This window comes from Callorhinus ursinus, unplaced genomic scaffold, assembly GCF_003265705.2.
Source record: "Callorhinus ursinus isolate GAN/ISIS: 27379988/994484 unplaced genomic scaffold, GSC_fseal_2.0 scaffold26, whole genome shotgun sequence".
NCBI lineage: Eukaryota > Metazoa > Chordata > Mammalia > Carnivora > Otariidae > Callorhinus > Callorhinus ursinus.
The window spans coordinates 15,750,945-15,767,040 of record NW_027397088.1 but is presented as its reverse complement, the minus strand read 5'-3'; the positions used below and the strand labels follow the sequence as shown (position 1 = coordinate 15,767,040).

Below are 16,096 nucleotides of genomic sequence, written 5' to 3'. Positions count from 1 at the left end.
CTCTGTCTCAAATAAATAAAAATCTTTTTAAAAAAACCATATTCCATTATTGAATTTTTAAGGTATATCATGCATATAGGATTATGTTCTCAGCATTTGTGAAATGTGTTGAATATTGGTGAAGAGACTGACTAAGGCAGAGCACATTGGGCCTTGTAGACCATTGTTCACTAGAAGTTTTAGGTATTTTTGTTGTTAAAAATCACTGCAGGGGCATCTGGGTGGCTCAGTCACTTGGGCGTCCAACTCTTGATCTCAGGGTCATGAGTTCCACACTGGGCATGGAGCCTACTTTAAAAAAAAAAAATCACTTGGTAACACCCCAGGGATTTTTTATTGATATATAACTGACATATAACATTGTGGAAGTTTAAGGTGTACGTGTTGATTTAATGCAAGCATATACTGCAGTCTGATTACCACTGTAGCATCCGCTAACACCTCCATTACCTCACAAAATTATCATTTCCTTTTTGTGGTGAGAACACTTAGGATCTAGATTCTTAGCAATGCTGAAGTATATATGAGTACTGTTGACTGTAACCACAGTGTTTTACATGAGACCTCTTCTAACTACAAGTTTGTACCCTTTGACCCACATCTCCCCACTTCCCCCACCGCCCAGTCTCTGGTAACCACCATTCTACTCTCTGTTTCCACTAGAGTCCACATCTAAGTAGCGTGCAGGATTTGTCTCTCTTTGTCCGACTTGTCAAACTCTCCGTAGTGTCACAAATGACAGGATTTCCTTCTTCCTCATGAATGAGTCGTATTCCGTTGGTATGCCTGTGGCTGGACACACACACACACACCCCCCCCACATCCATTCATTCCTGACAGACACTTAGGTTCTTCCCATATCTTGGCTATCATGAATAATGCTCGAGTGCAGATACCTTTTCGATATGCTGTTTTCTTTTTCTTTTTTTTTTTTAAAGATTTTTTATTTATTTATTTGAGAGAGAGAGAATGAGAGATAGCACGAGAGGGAAGAGGGTCAGAGGGAGAAGCAGACTCCCTGCTGAGCAGGGAGCCCGATGCGGGACTCGATCCCGGGACTCCAGGATCATGACCTGAGCCGAAGGCAGTCACTTAACCGACTGAGCCACCTAGGCGCCCCGATATGCTGTTTTCATTCATTTGAATATGTAACCCAGAAGTGAGAGTGCTGGATCGTAGGGTGATTCTATTTTTAATTTTTTGAGGAGCCTCCATCCTGTTTTCCACAGCGGCTGCACCAGCTTGCCTTCCCACCCACGGTGCACGGGGGCTCCCCTTTCCCCGCATCCTCACCAGCACCTGGTATCTCGTGTCTTCCCAGTGACGGCCATTCTAACAGATGTGACATGGTCTCTCTCGCTGTGCATTTGGTTTGCATTTCCGTGATGATTACTAATGTTTGAGCATCTTTTCATGTACCTGTTGGTCATTTGTATGTCTTCTTAAGAAAAATGTTTATTCAGATGCTCTGTCCATTTTGTAATTGGATTTTTTTTTTTTTTATTATTGAGTTGCAGGAGTTCTAACACCCCAAAGATGTGACGCTTCCCAAGGGTAAACTGTGGGGAATAATGTCTTCAGTGAAATTTTCTTTCAGTGTTTGGGGCCCTCAGTTTATTCCACGACAGTAAGGTAGCGGACATGTTCTGTTCTGCCAAACTCAGCCTAGCGTCGTGTCTGCCACAAGGTAGTTGTTGCAAAATATTTGTGTAAGGGAAATACCTCCAGTTGTCATTTTTTGAGTCTTCCGCTAGTCCGATTTGGGCAGGGGCTGGAACTGATGCATTTTACTTGCAGTGTCCCCGTGTTGCTGCCTAAGAGACCAGCACAGGTGTCTCTGCTCACAGCCTGTAGGGCGGTCGGTCCAGGCCCCGGGCTTCAAAGGCCAACAGCACGGTGCTGACCAGGCCACACTGCTGTCCGGAGAGTCGGGGAAGGAAACCGCTTCCACGCTCGGTCAGGTTGTTGGCGGAGCTTGCAGGAGGAGGTTCCTGTTTCCGTGCTGGTGCCGCCCCCACCCCCCACCGGGGACTGCTCTCCATCCCTGCACACCGCCAGCGGGCCTTGCCGACCGGCTCCCGAGCTTCGGAGCCCGCACGGGAGAATGTCCCTGGTCACATCGCTTTGTCCAGGAACAGTGCAGGGGCCTTGAAGAGCCAGGGTGGGGCAGGGCAGGCTGGCCCGGACGGCCTCTCTTTCTTCACATCAGCCATGCCATGGGGCCTAAGCTAATTGTGGCGGGAAAATCCAATGCAGTCACAGTCCGGGGGTCACATGGGGTGTGCGCCCCAGGGGGCCGGGGATCTTGGGGGCCACATCGAGTGGGTGCCCACTGCAGTGTGAAGCCCAGAGGACCTGAGAATTCATAACCTGCGGCCCACGTACAGGGCAAACGATGATATACGCCTGACCCAGTATCTCCACAGGGGCATGGAGGACGGTGAGGCCCCAGAAGGCCAGTGCGGGGTTCTTGCTGGCGTGCCGCCGCGGGGGCCGACTGTACTCACGGCTCTTGCCTGCTCGTACGGACTCGGCCTAAACTTGAAGGGTCCCTGCTCACTTTAATCGTAAAGTTCTTTCAACACGATTCTGTTGACGTCGTGCGTCAGGATGGGGTTAATATTCCCGTCCAAAATTCAGATGGGCCCCGAGGCTCAGGAAGGCTGACGGATGTCAGGCAGGTTGCATGGCTGGTGAGCAGCGAAGCCCAGACGCCCCATGGCCACTGCACCCCAGCAACTGCGTCCTTGCTCCTTAACTTACTGGGCGCTTCTTGTGCACCCGGCTCCACGCTGGGGGAGGGCAGAGGGCAGCCTCTGTCTAGGGCCCTGTCCCTCTATCCGCCCGAAGGCTGTTCTGTACGAAGTGGGAGATGTGCTGGGAAGGTCACTGCAGGCGGGGGCAGGGAGGGGGGTGGGCAGCACAGGCAAAGGCATGGGACGGCTAGGGGCTGGCACGCGGGGGGCCAGAAGAAGGGCCCCAGACTGGGGGACGGGAGGCGGCCTCTCAGCTTGGAGGCTCGCAGGAGTACGAATGTATTCCCATTTCCTGTCTCCCCACCCATTCTCAAACCCTGACCCAGAGTATTCTGTTTCCTTAGCTGAACTCGATGCCGAGCACACCCAGAAGGTCCTGGAAATGGAGCACGCCCAGCAAGCGAAGCTGAAGGAGCGGCAGAAGTTTTTCGAGGAGGCCTTCCAGCAGGACATGGAGCAGTACCTCTCCACAGGTTACCTGCAGATAGCGGAGAGGAGAGGCAAGTGGGGGAGAGGGTCGCTGGCGGAGGGGGACGGAGACCGTGGGGCACAGTCCCCTGCAGTCCATTCTGGTATCAGTCCCCGAAACTCAGAGTGGATGCGTCCCGCCACGTCTTGTCTTGTCGTGGTTTTTGCATCTTCCTGTAGCTCTAGGCTTTAGTTGGAGATACTTAGAAAACATAAAATACGTTTTTTTAAAAAGTAAAAAAAGGCAAACACCCTTAATTCTACAGCACAGAGTAATCTGTTACTATTTTCGGGGTGGTTCTTTCCCAGTCTGTGTATGTAATTACTGTCACACCGTACATATGTCCGGTCACTGCACGGGGATTATTCCCGTGTTAAGAATTCCTTACAAGGGCGCGTGTTCAAAGGTGCGTCCTCACCGGCACGATGTACGCTGTGCTGTGTTTCACCAGTTTCCTAGCTGAATGTGTCAAATCTTTACCTTTATAAATGGTTCTGTGAGGCACATCTAGATGCATAAATGTCTGTCTGCACCTCGATAGTTCCCAGGAACACGCGGAGCGGGGGAGGCACCAGGGATGGGGTCCCTCACCCCACCTTTGAGAGCCGGGCGCCTCCATGGCAGCTTCATTCCTCTCGGGCGGGAGCAGTGACGGCCAGGCCTTCCGGGCCCCCCCGCCTCCCCAGACCTGTCTGCCCTCAGGCTCCCGGGCTCCTCCGCCCCTCGCCTCACCCCCCGACGTACCTCTGTTACCTCACACTCTTCCTTCCCTTTTTATCCTGTGGCCTCCCCCAGGAGAGGCTACAGAAATCAAAACCGAGGAAGGAAAATAATGCAGAGAAAACTGATGAGAAGTAATATGTGAATGCCTCGGAAAGTGCTGGAGGTGCGTTGGGTGGCTAAGGCTGCTTTCCTGCGGCGGGTTGGACAGGTTTGAAGATGAGCGTCTTGGTCTCTCCGGACTGGGCTTTCCCTGTTGTACGCCGCCGACCTAAAGTCTGGCTTCATCTAGGAAGGGCAGGCTGCCCGTTTCCTCGGAATACACACGCTATGCCTTTGCTCCAGGGTTTGGTGCTGGTTATGGAGTGAGCGGCCCGTTTGCTGCCAGGATGTGGGTCCCGTAGTGTGCAGGGGTGGGGTGAGGAGGCGGCCGTCTCAGCGTGAGCCCCTGTAACAGACCCCCGCACACGGGCGGCTTAAACCGCCGGCGTTTATTTCCCACAGTTCTGGAGGCTCCAGTCCAAGATCAAGGTGCCGGCAGGTTTGGCTCCCAGGGGAGAAGCCCTCTTCCTGGGCTTGCATCTCATCGCACCCCCATGTGGCAGTGAGAGCCCCCCTCGGGCGTGTCTTTGCGGAGGACACTAATCCTCTTAGGGGAGGCCCAGCCCTCCTCACCTCATCTCAGCCTGTTCGCCTCCCAAAGGGCCCCCCCCCGCCCCAGACACTGGCACATTTGGGGGATAGGGCTTCAACATAGGAATTTGGGGGCTACAGGCATTCAGGCCATAGCAGACATGCACATCCTTACAGACGTAACCTGCGGACTTGAGCATCATGAGCCGCTCCTGTGCCATGAGGGCCTGAGGAGGTGGGGCCGCAAAGGGGACGGCCACCTCGGCCAACTCTGCGGGCACCTTTGCTCAGCAGACCTTCCCCGAGCCCCCAGGAGCGCTCGGCACAGATGGAGGCCCAGAGGAGCAGAGAGAAGGTGGAAGGAAGTGCCTCTCACGGGGAGACCCGACGTGGTGGAAGCAGGACAGGTGCGGAAGTCCCTGCTCCTGTGGATGGCGAGCCCCTGGGGACAGGGGCCCTGTGTGTGTGGCCAGCACGGGGACGCGCTCAGCCAGCACTTGGTGAACAGACATCAATTAAATAACAAGGAAGTGAGTTTTTATGGTTTTGGACACCTAACAAAGAGGCTTCTTTAAATTTTAAAGAAGTGTTCGGCTCATTTTTTTAAGGTTAAAAAAAAAATGGAGTCAGGCACACGTTGCCAATCTGTGTGGTCTTGAAAGCACTGAAGAAGAAAATTGGAAGATTTGGGCTTTTTCGCTTTCTGCTGCAGCCAGAGCTGGAAGGACATTCACAGATAGCAAGCATCTCTCCACAGGGCTATTGGGAGCCATCCCTTGGGCTTCCCAGCCTGGCGAGTCCCACACGCCTGCCTTCCCGAGCAGGCCTCTCCCAAGGATAAATGTGCAGAGGTCTCTCGTAGGAGAATCAGTGAAGATAAAAAAAATCTCCATAGTGAACATGGTATTTTGGACTCCTTCTTTGGACTTTGGACCTCCTTTGGACTCCTAAATCAGAAATAGCAGTCTGAATTTTTCTCACTTTCCAAAGCATCGTTTTTTAATGAAGACAAAGGCATGGGAAATTTTACCCAGAAAAGTATCCGAGTAAAGGGTAAAGGGACCTCGGGCCACCCTGGGTCAGGGTGACGCTGGAGAACCCGCAGAGCGTGGAGCGTCCTGCACTTGGAGACACAAGGGCACCGCCAGATGTGCCAAGCTGCGGAGGGGATCTGGGAGCCACCGGCGCCCAGCGGGTCTGAGTGCGGTCAGGGCACGGCTTCTGTGGTCTTCGTTGCTGAGAGCCAGGGTATGTTGAGGGTGCAGCTAGTAATGAACAGATCACCTTGGAGACGCCCTGCTCTCTATCTGTGTGTTCCCACAATGGATCTCCGGCTCCCGAGGGGGCCCTACGGGGCTCAGCAGAGTCGAATCCTGGAGCCAGGGGTGCCCCCCTGTGCCCTGAGGTGCCCTGACTCAGCCCTTGGATATTCCAGGATGGACCCAGTGCTTGGGAAAGAAAAGGATGTGTGGGCAAGATTGCTAGCAAAGTTACAAGAGAATTAATAGATAGAAATGCACCAAACTAGAATTCATATAGTGTCCCCCTGCCCCCCCTCAGGGTACGATCCTGACTGGAGGAGTATCTCAGACACAGTCATCAGCTTATGGGTTTAACTTTGTATGACTATCTCCCCGTGAGGATTTTATTTAGAACTTGGAAATTTACTGTGACCCATTACTGGCTTTCATTGAATTAGGAAGTATTTTAATATCCAGAAAAGAACTGAAAATGTCCCATACTCCTGCTTCCAGTTTTAGCATTTTAATGTTTTTCCAGATTTGCTTCAGATATTTTAAGAAATGTTATGAAATATTCCAGACATACACAGAGGTATAAGGAGTAACATAAACACCCATATACTGTTTCAAAACTCATCCCTTGCAGTGCATTACTTTGGAAAGTGGACTTTTGTGACTGACTTGATAAACTATTGGTATATTTTCAAAGCAAAACAAAACAAAAAAAACACCCATGTACTAACCACCCAGCTCAAGAACTAACAGCACCCATACCAGTGAAGGCCCCCCTCCAGAGGCACCAGCCACTCTCACGGTTCTGGCCACGCACAGACGCAGATCAGCGCTGCACTGCGTGCTGGCTTTCTGGGCACGCATTCTGACCATTGTCCATTCCGGCTCATTTCAGCCTCGTTTGTTCCTTTTCACTCTTAAATAATTTCCAGATCTATTGAGTGAATATATGGAAATCTATTCATTGTGTCGATGGTGTTTTCGTTGTTTCCAGTTCTTTCTCACTAAAAACACCACCAATAAGGGTGTTTTCGTTGTTTCCAGTTCTTTCTCACTAAAAACACCACCGTTAAGGACATTCCCGTGTGTCTTGGTACATGTGAAGAGCGTTTCTTTAGGGCCATGGGTCTTAAACTTGAGCCAGCCTCACCGTCACCAGGAGGGCTGCGCACATGGGGGCTGGCCCCACTCCAGGGTTTCTGATCTAGTAGGTTTGGGGTGGGGCCTGAGAATTCGCATTTCTGACCAGCTGTGGGGTGAGGGAACACTAGAGGCTGCTGGCTGGCCCCGGCGGCCCCGCTTTGAGAACCGTTTCCTTAGGGTGTATCACGAGGATAGTAATTACAGAGTCATTTGATGTGCTTATCTTTATTTTTACTAGATGGTCAAATTACCTGCCAAAATCCCCATACCCGTTTACACTGTCCCTAGCAGTATGTGCGTGTTCTGATCACTCATCTTTGTCAACACTTGTTAGAGCCAGAGATTTAAGTTTTTACCAATCTGTACGAAATGACCTCTTATTTGGGTTTTTTTGATCTGCATTTCCTTGATTGTCCATAGTCTTATACCTGTGGTATTGGCCTTTGATGATAATCTGAGGCCATCACCTTCACTTGACCCATGGCTTATCGATCCTAGAGTGGCTTTTGCTCAGTGTGTTTATTTTAATGTGATCAGCTTTGCCCATTTTATTGTGTATGGTTCGTCCTTTTGCGTCTCGCTCAGGAACGCCTTCCCTCCAAGTAACACACAAGTAGAACTTGGCTAGAGCTGCAAGTTATAGGAACATCCTACTGTGTTTCATATGTAAAGTTTCAGTGTTTTCCATTCCATACTTGGCTCTTAAATCCACCACCAGGTGGTCTTTCTGCGGATCGTGAGGGAAGGACCCCGTTTCGGTACTGTTGTCTCCGCCCCAGCATTCCTCCCCCGCCGCTGCTGGGTGTCTTGTTGCAGTACACGGGGGGTCTGTGCTGGGCCCTCTTCTCCGACCTGTTCTTCCGCGTGTCTAGCCTGGAGCCCCAGCCATACCATCTGAGTTCTTCAGTAAGCAGCGGTTCTCACGTGGGGGCAGTTTTGTCTCCCGTCTGCACCGTGGTGGGGCGCTCGGGGCAGGGGCATGCTGCTGGTATCTAGCAGACAGACGGACGGATGCTGCTGGCCATCTGCCAGTAGACAGGACAGCCCCACGACAAAGAGTCCTCTGGTCCAGGGTGTTGGGGCCTCGGTGGCGGAGCGTTTCACAGTGAGTCCTGCACACCCCTGCACAGCTTGGCGCATTCTTGCTCCTTTGCGGTTGCCTTGGCCTTCTGGGCCCTTTGTCCTTCCGTAGAAACGTGGGAGTGTCCCAATTTCCAGGTCCTGTGAGAAGTACCCTGCAGACGCTGGCTGCAGCTGAGCTCAGCTCCTACACGGAGGGAGCACCACCCTCCAGGAGCCCTGCTTTGTGCCCACGCCCAGCAGCTCTCCTCACTTCTCTTCCCCGGCGTTGGGGGAACATGCCTCGGACACTGCTGGGGCGGGGGGGGGGGGGGGGGGTCCTCTCTGCGGCAAGAGCTACCTGTGCTTTCCCTTTGATAGTTACAGAGGTTTCTCATTTCTTACTAGTTTAGCAAGTTTTCCACAGAATCTGCCCAGCACAGATTTGCATCTGTAGTTCGCAAATAGGTTTGCACAGTGGTGCCCGCGGTGTGCGTCTCCGTCTCTGGCATTTGGGGCAACCTTTGCTTTGGCCTCCCTCAAATTGCTCGTTTGTGCCGTTAAGCCCTTCGTGATGAATCTTACCCAGAACATTCGTTTTTAAGTGTTTTCTCAAAGACTCAACTTTTAGTTTTGTTTTCTATTGAATCTTTAGTTCATGAAGTTGTCTTCCTCAGTGCTGGGGATTTTCAAGTGGTGGTTTCTTGGGTTTTGGTCTAATTTAAGTTGATCATCTGCACTTGATTTTCAGGATTCTTGTCTGAATAAGGCAGTCAGAGCTATGAATGTTTCACGAGGTTAAAGTTCACCCCTTTTAACAGAATTCTACAAATTTTGACAAGTAATAGTTTCTTCCTGGGTTTTTCAGATTTTCCATTATGACTTACTTGACTTGCGAAATGTTCAGAAGTGTCTTTAAATAATGCGTGAAGGTGTTTCTAGTTACCGTTACTGATTTCTAATGAACGTCGTTGTGGTTGTCAGAGAACGAGATTTTGAATTTTTTTTTTCAAGAATTAAGAGTTTGCATGTTTCATGTGTATTTGAGAGCAAGATTCTAAATGAGAGGGTTCTGTGTGTACTCATTGCAAGAGGCTTGTAAGTTGGGCTGTTCAAATATTCCCTATCACTAAATTTTATAGCGTTTGGTTATGTAATTATCCAAGAGGTATATTAAGCCCTCCTTCCCCTCATGATTATGGATTTCTTAGATCTTCCTTGTCTGCCATTCTTTAAACATAGCCAGAAATTATATCATCACACGGAAATTCTGAATTGTCCTCCTGGCGAACTGAACCTTTATTAAGTACTACACTTTACCCCAATATTTTTGCTTTCCCTTAAAGTGTTTTGTTTCCTACTAAAACTACTGTGTCAGCTTTCATGTTGTGTATCTACTTTCCATTTTTCTTAAGCTTTTCATGTTTTTTTTTTTTAATGCCCTTATGTTTTAGGAGTGTCTCCTAGGAACGAGACATAGGTAGATTTTAATCACTTTAATTCAGTCTTATAACTTGTTACAAAACTGGCAAATCTGATTCATTTACATTTCCTGGGCTTACTGACATACGTGGCTTCATTACCGTCTTTCTTGGTGCTGTTCGATGCTTGGTAATCCAGTTGTTCTCGAAGTCCTACCCCTGTCCTCTTCAAGAGGATGTGACAGAAAGGAAAGGGAGCCTCTGGACCTTTGAAAACTGCAGCCAAAGCAAGGCCAGTAGCCAGAAAAGCCGGGCTGACAGGCCTCCCTACCCATAAAGGAGCGGCCGGCGCCCCCACGGGGCCCGCATCTGACCAGTGGGCACAGTGGGCTGTGACCTGGGCCACACCTGGGCCGAGTCCATGCTGACCACGTGGCTTTGGATGTTGCCGTTTCGGGGAGGTCACCTAAGCTTGAGTAAGCTCCTTCCAGCTTAGGGACAGAAGTGATGTGCTCTTTACTTCGAATCTTAGGGTGACCAATAAGGGTGCCGTGCCTCAAGATGATCCGGTCCTCCCTCCCTCCCCCTGGAGCACGACCTCACACCGCATGGGCTCCCCACACACCCGCTGTGGCTCCTGTCACCAGCGCCCAGTCCTCTAGTACTGGGTACTGCTGTGACCAGCTGCCCGGCCCCTTCGGCCCTGCGTGCCCATGGCCAGAGCAGGTTCACGTGGCGAGGTTTGTCTGACTGAGCTTGTATCTGATCCTTGATCTTAAATGCCACTTAATGTTCTAGAATCTTAGCGATGACATTCCTCTCACCTCTTTGAACTTCTTACTCCACGGTCTCCTGGCTTCTGTTGTTGAGAAGCTGTCAGACTGATTATTTCCTGCTTTTCATCTGTTCCTTCTCTCTGCCGTTCGCCAGCTCCACTAATGGAGGTGAGGATTGCTTTTATCTGTCTTCCTGAGTCTGGTCTGGAAAGTCACCAGCCCCGTGGACTGGCACTGCTCCCCAGCGTGTCTGGTCTTGGAGCCCTGACAGTGTTCAGCGTTTGCGTTTTCCTGCTGCTTCTGGGCCATGTGGGGGAGAGTTGATTCAGTCTAGCATGCTCTTGTGGACTTTGTTTGGCCCTCACTCATCTTCCGTTTAACTCCTGCCCAAAGTTCTACGTTTTGGTGACTAAAACGTTCCTATCTGAAAGTTATTTGGCTTTTCTCAAATGTTTGTCTTTTAACCCGTTTTGTTTTGTTTTTTTGATCCATCTCTAAGTTTATTAAAATACTTAGTCATTTAAATTAAATGGCAGGGGGTGCTACCCGTGTGTGTTTCTACTGACCCTCTCCGTGAGTGGCGGGCCCCACGTGCTGTAAGCGCTGGGCTGCGCCGAGCTTGCGTGTCTGCGTGCCTGGGAGACCCAGGGCTGGGGGTGTGTCTGCATCCAGAAATAATTCATTTCTGCCGGACACTGTCACGCCTGGGATGGTGAAGCCAATGGGCTTGCGGTTTTCTGGGCCATGGAAATAGTAGGAACGGGGCTCCAGACCAGGGGCTCGCATCCCCGCCCCCGGGCCCAGGCTCACTCGCAGTCTCTGTCTCCTCTCGCCCGTGGGCCGGCTCGGCTTTCCTGTAGTCTGTGCTTTCGCTGCAGGGAGTCTGCAGGCCCTGCCCAAAGCTTGTCTGCCGTCCCGAGCAGAGACCAGAGGCCACCAGGGCAAGGACAGCTTCAGCCGGGGTTACCACGTTTGGGGGCATCTGCGGGCGGGAGGCAGAGCTGTGGCGGCAGGAGGGCTCTCGAGAACGGGGTCCCGCTTGGCAGCGAGGACGGCTGCACGCAGGGGCGGGCTGTCTGGGGCACCTGCAAGCAGGGAAGCTGCCGGAAGGGGTCCCCGGGCACCAAGGCTGGGCGAGGAGGGAGTCACAGCGCCTCACTGGGAGGGGTCCTTGCTCTGGTTTGGAAGGTTTGGGATGGCAGAGAACTTCTATCTCGCGAGCGTGTTAGCCTAGTGCACTCAAAGCTCACCCGAGAGTCATTCCAGACCGAAGGTGTCACTTCCTCTCACGCCCGTGTCTTCCCAGAGCCCATGGGCAGCATGTCGTCCATGGAGGTGAACGTCGACATGCTGGAGCAGATGGATCTGATGGACATCTCTGACCAGGAGGCCCTGGACGTCTTCCTGAATTCCGGCGGCGAAGACAACACGGCACTGTCTCCGGTCTCAGGTGGGGGTGACCAGCTCGCACACACTGTCACACTCACGCCCGCTCCCTCTGGAGGGCAGCCCTCCGAGGACTGTGGTCAGCCCGTGCCGGTCCTTGAGCTCAGCTGCTTGTCCCGCTGCCCCGTCAGCCGCCTGGCCCAGACCGTGACCGCAGCCCCACACCCCCTCGGGCCGTTGGGCCGCAGCGGGGCTCGTTAGGCTGTGGGAGTCGGGCCGTTAGATGGAGCCGGGGCTCCCGCCCCTCCCGCCCTCTGCACGCGCTTCCTGGAGCTCTTGCTCCGCCGGGGGCTCTGGTTTGGGTGGTGCCGCAGCCCCCGGGCACTCGTCCTCCACCCACGTCCTGCCTTCCCCGAACTGGGTGTCACGGAAGTGGGCCAGACGGTCCTCCGAGGCCCCAGCCCTAGACCCTAGAGCCGGGCTCAGCGTGACACCGTCCCTCAGGCCCGGGGCGGGGGTGGGGGGGGCGCCGGCTCGTATGCGGGTAAGCGCAGTCCTGCCCCCCCCCCCCCGCCGGGGCCCCCCCTCGAAACCCCAGCCTTCTCATCAGTGGGTGCTCCCTTTAACTTCGCCACGAGGCAGCACCGTTCCCCAGGCGCCAAGGCTGCTGGGAAGGGCGGGAGTGCTGGCCCCTTTCCCCCGGAGTCAGGAGGACGCAAGCCGTGTCTTGGCCAGCTGCACGTGACTCTGCCTCCTTTCGGGCCTTTTTAGGCCAGGGAGGTTTTCTCTTAGCGTTGATTCCCCGGGGTTTTCCTCCCAGGGATATACGGAAACCCAGAATATGGTGGTTACACGGGCTGCGACGCGAAGAAATGCCGCCTGTGCCTTTAGCCCCGTGCTTTGCTGGTGTGGAAGGCAGGCTTGGCTTGGGGCCCTGGCGCTGCCGGGACCGGGGCCGCCCGGACTGCGTGTGCGTTCGGACGGCCGTCCACGGTACTTCGTAACTGCACTGTCTCCATGGCCACTTCTCTCCACTTCGCAGGGCCCGCCTCGGGGGTTGGTCGGCACGACATCACTCTCCAGGTCCCAAGGGCCGCTGAATCCCAAGTTGCGCGGCCTTCCTCGCCATCCGTCTGCCCCGAGCTGGCTGCCCCAGCCCCCCACGACCGTGGCGAGTCCCCCATTGTCCAGTCTGACGAAGAGGGCGTGGAGGTGGACACAGCCCTCGCCACGTTACACACGGACGACAGCGACTGCTAGGTCTGCACGCTCCTGCCGTCTGTGCCCTCTCTGTGCAGGCGGGTGGTTCTTACCGTTTGCCAGTAACGTGTGAGAAACTAAGAACAGCTGACAATAAAGTGCGTACGGAAGGGCTTCTAACCAGATCCGTCCTTCAGGCCTTGGGGCAGGGAGGGCGGCTCGGGGCCCCACGGACCGCGGAGGGGCCTGTGTCCGGCAGGGCTGGGACAGGAACCCTACGTCCCCGGCTCGGCCCAGCGCGGAGGAGGAAGCCCTTTGGAGAGACTTAAGTCTGCGTCCTCCGCAGTGAAGCCCGAGTCCGCTTGGGTTTCCTTCCCTCTGTGAGGACAAAAATCAACACCCTACAACTGTCCCTACTTTAACATGAGCACACACACCTGCGCCCAGAGGAGAAGGCTCCATCATCCAGATCACTTCTCTGTTCCTCCTCCTGTCAAGAAGCCGGCCACCCAGCGGGGCTCCCTTCAGCAGCGCGCCTGGCCTGGCCTGCTGCTCGGCTGCTCGGCAAGGAAGAGGTCACAGCAGCCACGGGGGACCCGCTCCGGGGGGGGGGGGGGGGCGCCCCCGGCGGGGGCGGCGGCTGCCTGGCGGGGGGGGGGGGGGGGGGGGAAGGGGGGGGTGACCAGACGAGCGCGAGCTCGTTTCATTCACTCATCTTCCACCAGACAGACAAATATCCAAAAAACTTTGTTTTTATTATTAAACCTTGTAGTACAAACCTGAAAAGTAAACAAAAAACTGGCAATAAACAACATGAAGTCCTCCCTCCCGCGGGAGGGTGCAGAGCAGCGCTAATAAATTAAATGTCAAACTGTAAGCCAGAGGCAGAGTTTACTGTCAAAAAGAGGGAAAGTACACAGCAAGGCCATAAAAACCGGACAACCACATTGGAAAACACTTGACTGTTTATGTAATTGTTAAATATTCCAAAAACAGTTCAGTCTTCTGCAACAACAACCAACAAAGTGTAGCACAGGACGCTCCTGACAGTCCCGCTGACAAGCTCAGTGCAACAGGGGCAGCTACGGGCTCGGTGGGTCCAATTACGAAACAAAGAACAGCTTGTGAAAACAGTTCCCTTTTTTATTCCACACATACTGTACACACAACCGGAGAAGGGCAACAGCTACTCCATTATTATTTTGTTGTTGTTGTTCAGTGATGTAAGCAGCACTTATAAATGTTACAAGAAAAACCCTGTAAGCATCCAATCCACCCGATGAAGAAACGGAAACGTAAGGCTTTTCTTCATCTTGTCTTCGCGCCCTCCCCACCCCCCCACCGAGAAAAAGGCTCAAGTATTTAAAACAATTTACAGGCGTATGTACAAAAGGGATGGGATTTTTTTTTTCTTTTTTTCTTTTTGTTACAACATGAAGAGAAAAAATAGACAAGATGAGCGCAAATGCATTTTCACATTCAAACAGAACTGCAGACCTCCTAGTGGCATTAAGTGTGACCGTCAACGAGACGAACCAGAGAGAGATTAATGCTGACGCGTGAAGGTGGGGAACAAGCAGTGAGATGGAGACGGAATGTCAGAAAGATTGCACATCTAGGACAAAGAAGCACTTACGGCTTCGATCACTTTTTTTTTTTCCTTTTTTTGTTTTTCTTAAGGATGCTATTGAAGGGTTTTTGATAAAGTAGCCAACAGCACCAAAAAATAACAGAATGGATTTCCTAATGAAATCAGGCACAGGTGTCCCTCACGTGACCCCTCCAAGGCAGGCAGTCGTGTCTCGCTCTCCTCTTTCCCAAAAACAGATGCATAGTGATGTGCTGGTAAAGAGAACCTCGGCGCTCCTCTTCGCGTTTTTGCCTCGGGTTAGGAAACTCCGTCCGCCTTCAGCTGCCATGACCGCCCCAAGACACAACATGGGGGTTCTCCGGTTTTAAAAAACTACAAACTCATTTTGCACATGACAGAAGAAAAGACAGCCAGAGTAAAGCCATTTCTTTTCAAGTTTTGTGTGTGTGTGTGTGTGTGTGTGTGTCTCCTATCCCTTTTCCTCTCTAGAAAAATCTGCTCACATGACTAATGGTTTTAAAATTTGTTCTCCAAACTTCACCCTCTTCAAAAATGGGTTAAAAAGCCTTTTTTTCCCCAAGTTACCAAAGAAAACAAAACAAAACAAAAAAACAAAACAAAAAACCGAAAAGGCTTTTTTTCAGCCACAGGGGCAATACAAATTAATACAGCCCCTCAAGGGTTTTTAAAACAGTGAATATACGGCAGTTTCAAAAATCTGACTGCAGTATCTAGGTATTCTAAGTACAAAAAAAAGTTCAACAGTTTAATGCTAAAACAAAATTAGTTCTCTAAAACCAGAAGAAAATCTTCTTTAGAGCTAGTGCAAAGACAGCTTGAATCCTACAGCAAGTACTCCAAACTAGAATATAATAATTACAAAAAAATATATATCAATCAACACGGGTGTTGGCATCTTCACGACGAGCTCGAAGCACTTTTGGATGAACTGGAGGATGAAAGCCGGGATGGCGGCACGTCCACGGTCGCTCTCTTGCGGGGCCCTCTTTTTGGTGTAGGTTTACTGAGACAGTTCTCAATGCTGCCGTTCTTACCAGATACTTTGCCACAGATCTGATTGACCAGACTGATGATCTGTTCCTGTTCCGGGTCGAAAAGGAGAGAGAATTAAGAAACCAGAAGAGCACAGTCCCAGAACCGCCCAGGGGGTGCTTGGCGCTGAGCCTGGGACGGCCGAGGGGCCCCTCCGAGCGTGCTTCCCGGCCCCGGACGGCTCCCCGGGCCCTTCCGAGCAGCAGTGGCCCGAGAACCAGTGAGAACATCGCTCCGGGACAGCGAGGCCCCCTCCCTGGCAGCTTAACATCCGTGAAGTCCCGTGACTGCAGACCGCAGGGAGGACGGCGGCCCCCTCGCCGCCGAGCCACAGCCGCCTGCACAAGCGCGGACAACAGCGGGCGCTGTGGGCCCTGTGAGCCAGGCTCAGCACAGACAGACCAGGGCCGCGAGGGAGCCCGGCCCCGCCTGCACCGGGCATGGGGGGGGGGGGGGTTGCTCCAGCGACCCTGACGCTCGAGCCTCCCTTCAGCGGGTCTGCTCATCGATACCGCTGGTACTCCCTCCCCAGCGAGGGCAGCCCGTTCACCCAGGTGCTGGCCTCAAGAATGTGCACAACATCCACACAACTCCAAACCGTCCAGTTTTGTAAAACCGTGCGCCAAATTGTCAAAA

The 16,096-nt window shown here is 52.7% G+C and overlaps 2 protein-coding genes across 2 annotated transcripts in view; one reads left to right on the top strand and one right to left on the bottom strand.

Moving 5' to 3' along the window:
- DTNBP1 (dystrobrevin binding protein 1) overlaps nucleotides 1–12,996 on the top strand; it is a 121,455-nt gene extending 108,459 nt beyond the window's left edge. The window contains exons 8-10 of the mRNA XM_025891072.2: nucleotides 3,101–3,256; nucleotides 11,537–11,680; nucleotides 12,659–12,996. Of these exons, the coding sequence (XP_025746857.1) occupies nucleotides 3,101–3,256; nucleotides 11,537–11,680; nucleotides 12,659–12,876 (518 nt within the window). The 3' untranslated portion in view covers nucleotides 12,877–12,996. The remainder of the gene's footprint in view (nucleotides 1–3,100; nucleotides 3,257–11,536; nucleotides 11,681–12,658) is intronic.
- Nucleotides 12,997–13,552: 556 nt separating this feature from the next.
- Nucleotides 13,553–16,096, bottom strand: part of JARID2 (jumonji and AT-rich interaction domain containing 2) — a 250,040-nt gene continuing 247,496 nt past the window's right edge. Inside the window, 1 exon segment of the mRNA XM_025891071.2 lies at nucleotides 13,553–15,508. Coding sequence (XP_025746856.1) covers nucleotides 15,326–15,508 — 183 coding nt within the window. The 3' untranslated portion in view covers nucleotides 13,553–15,325.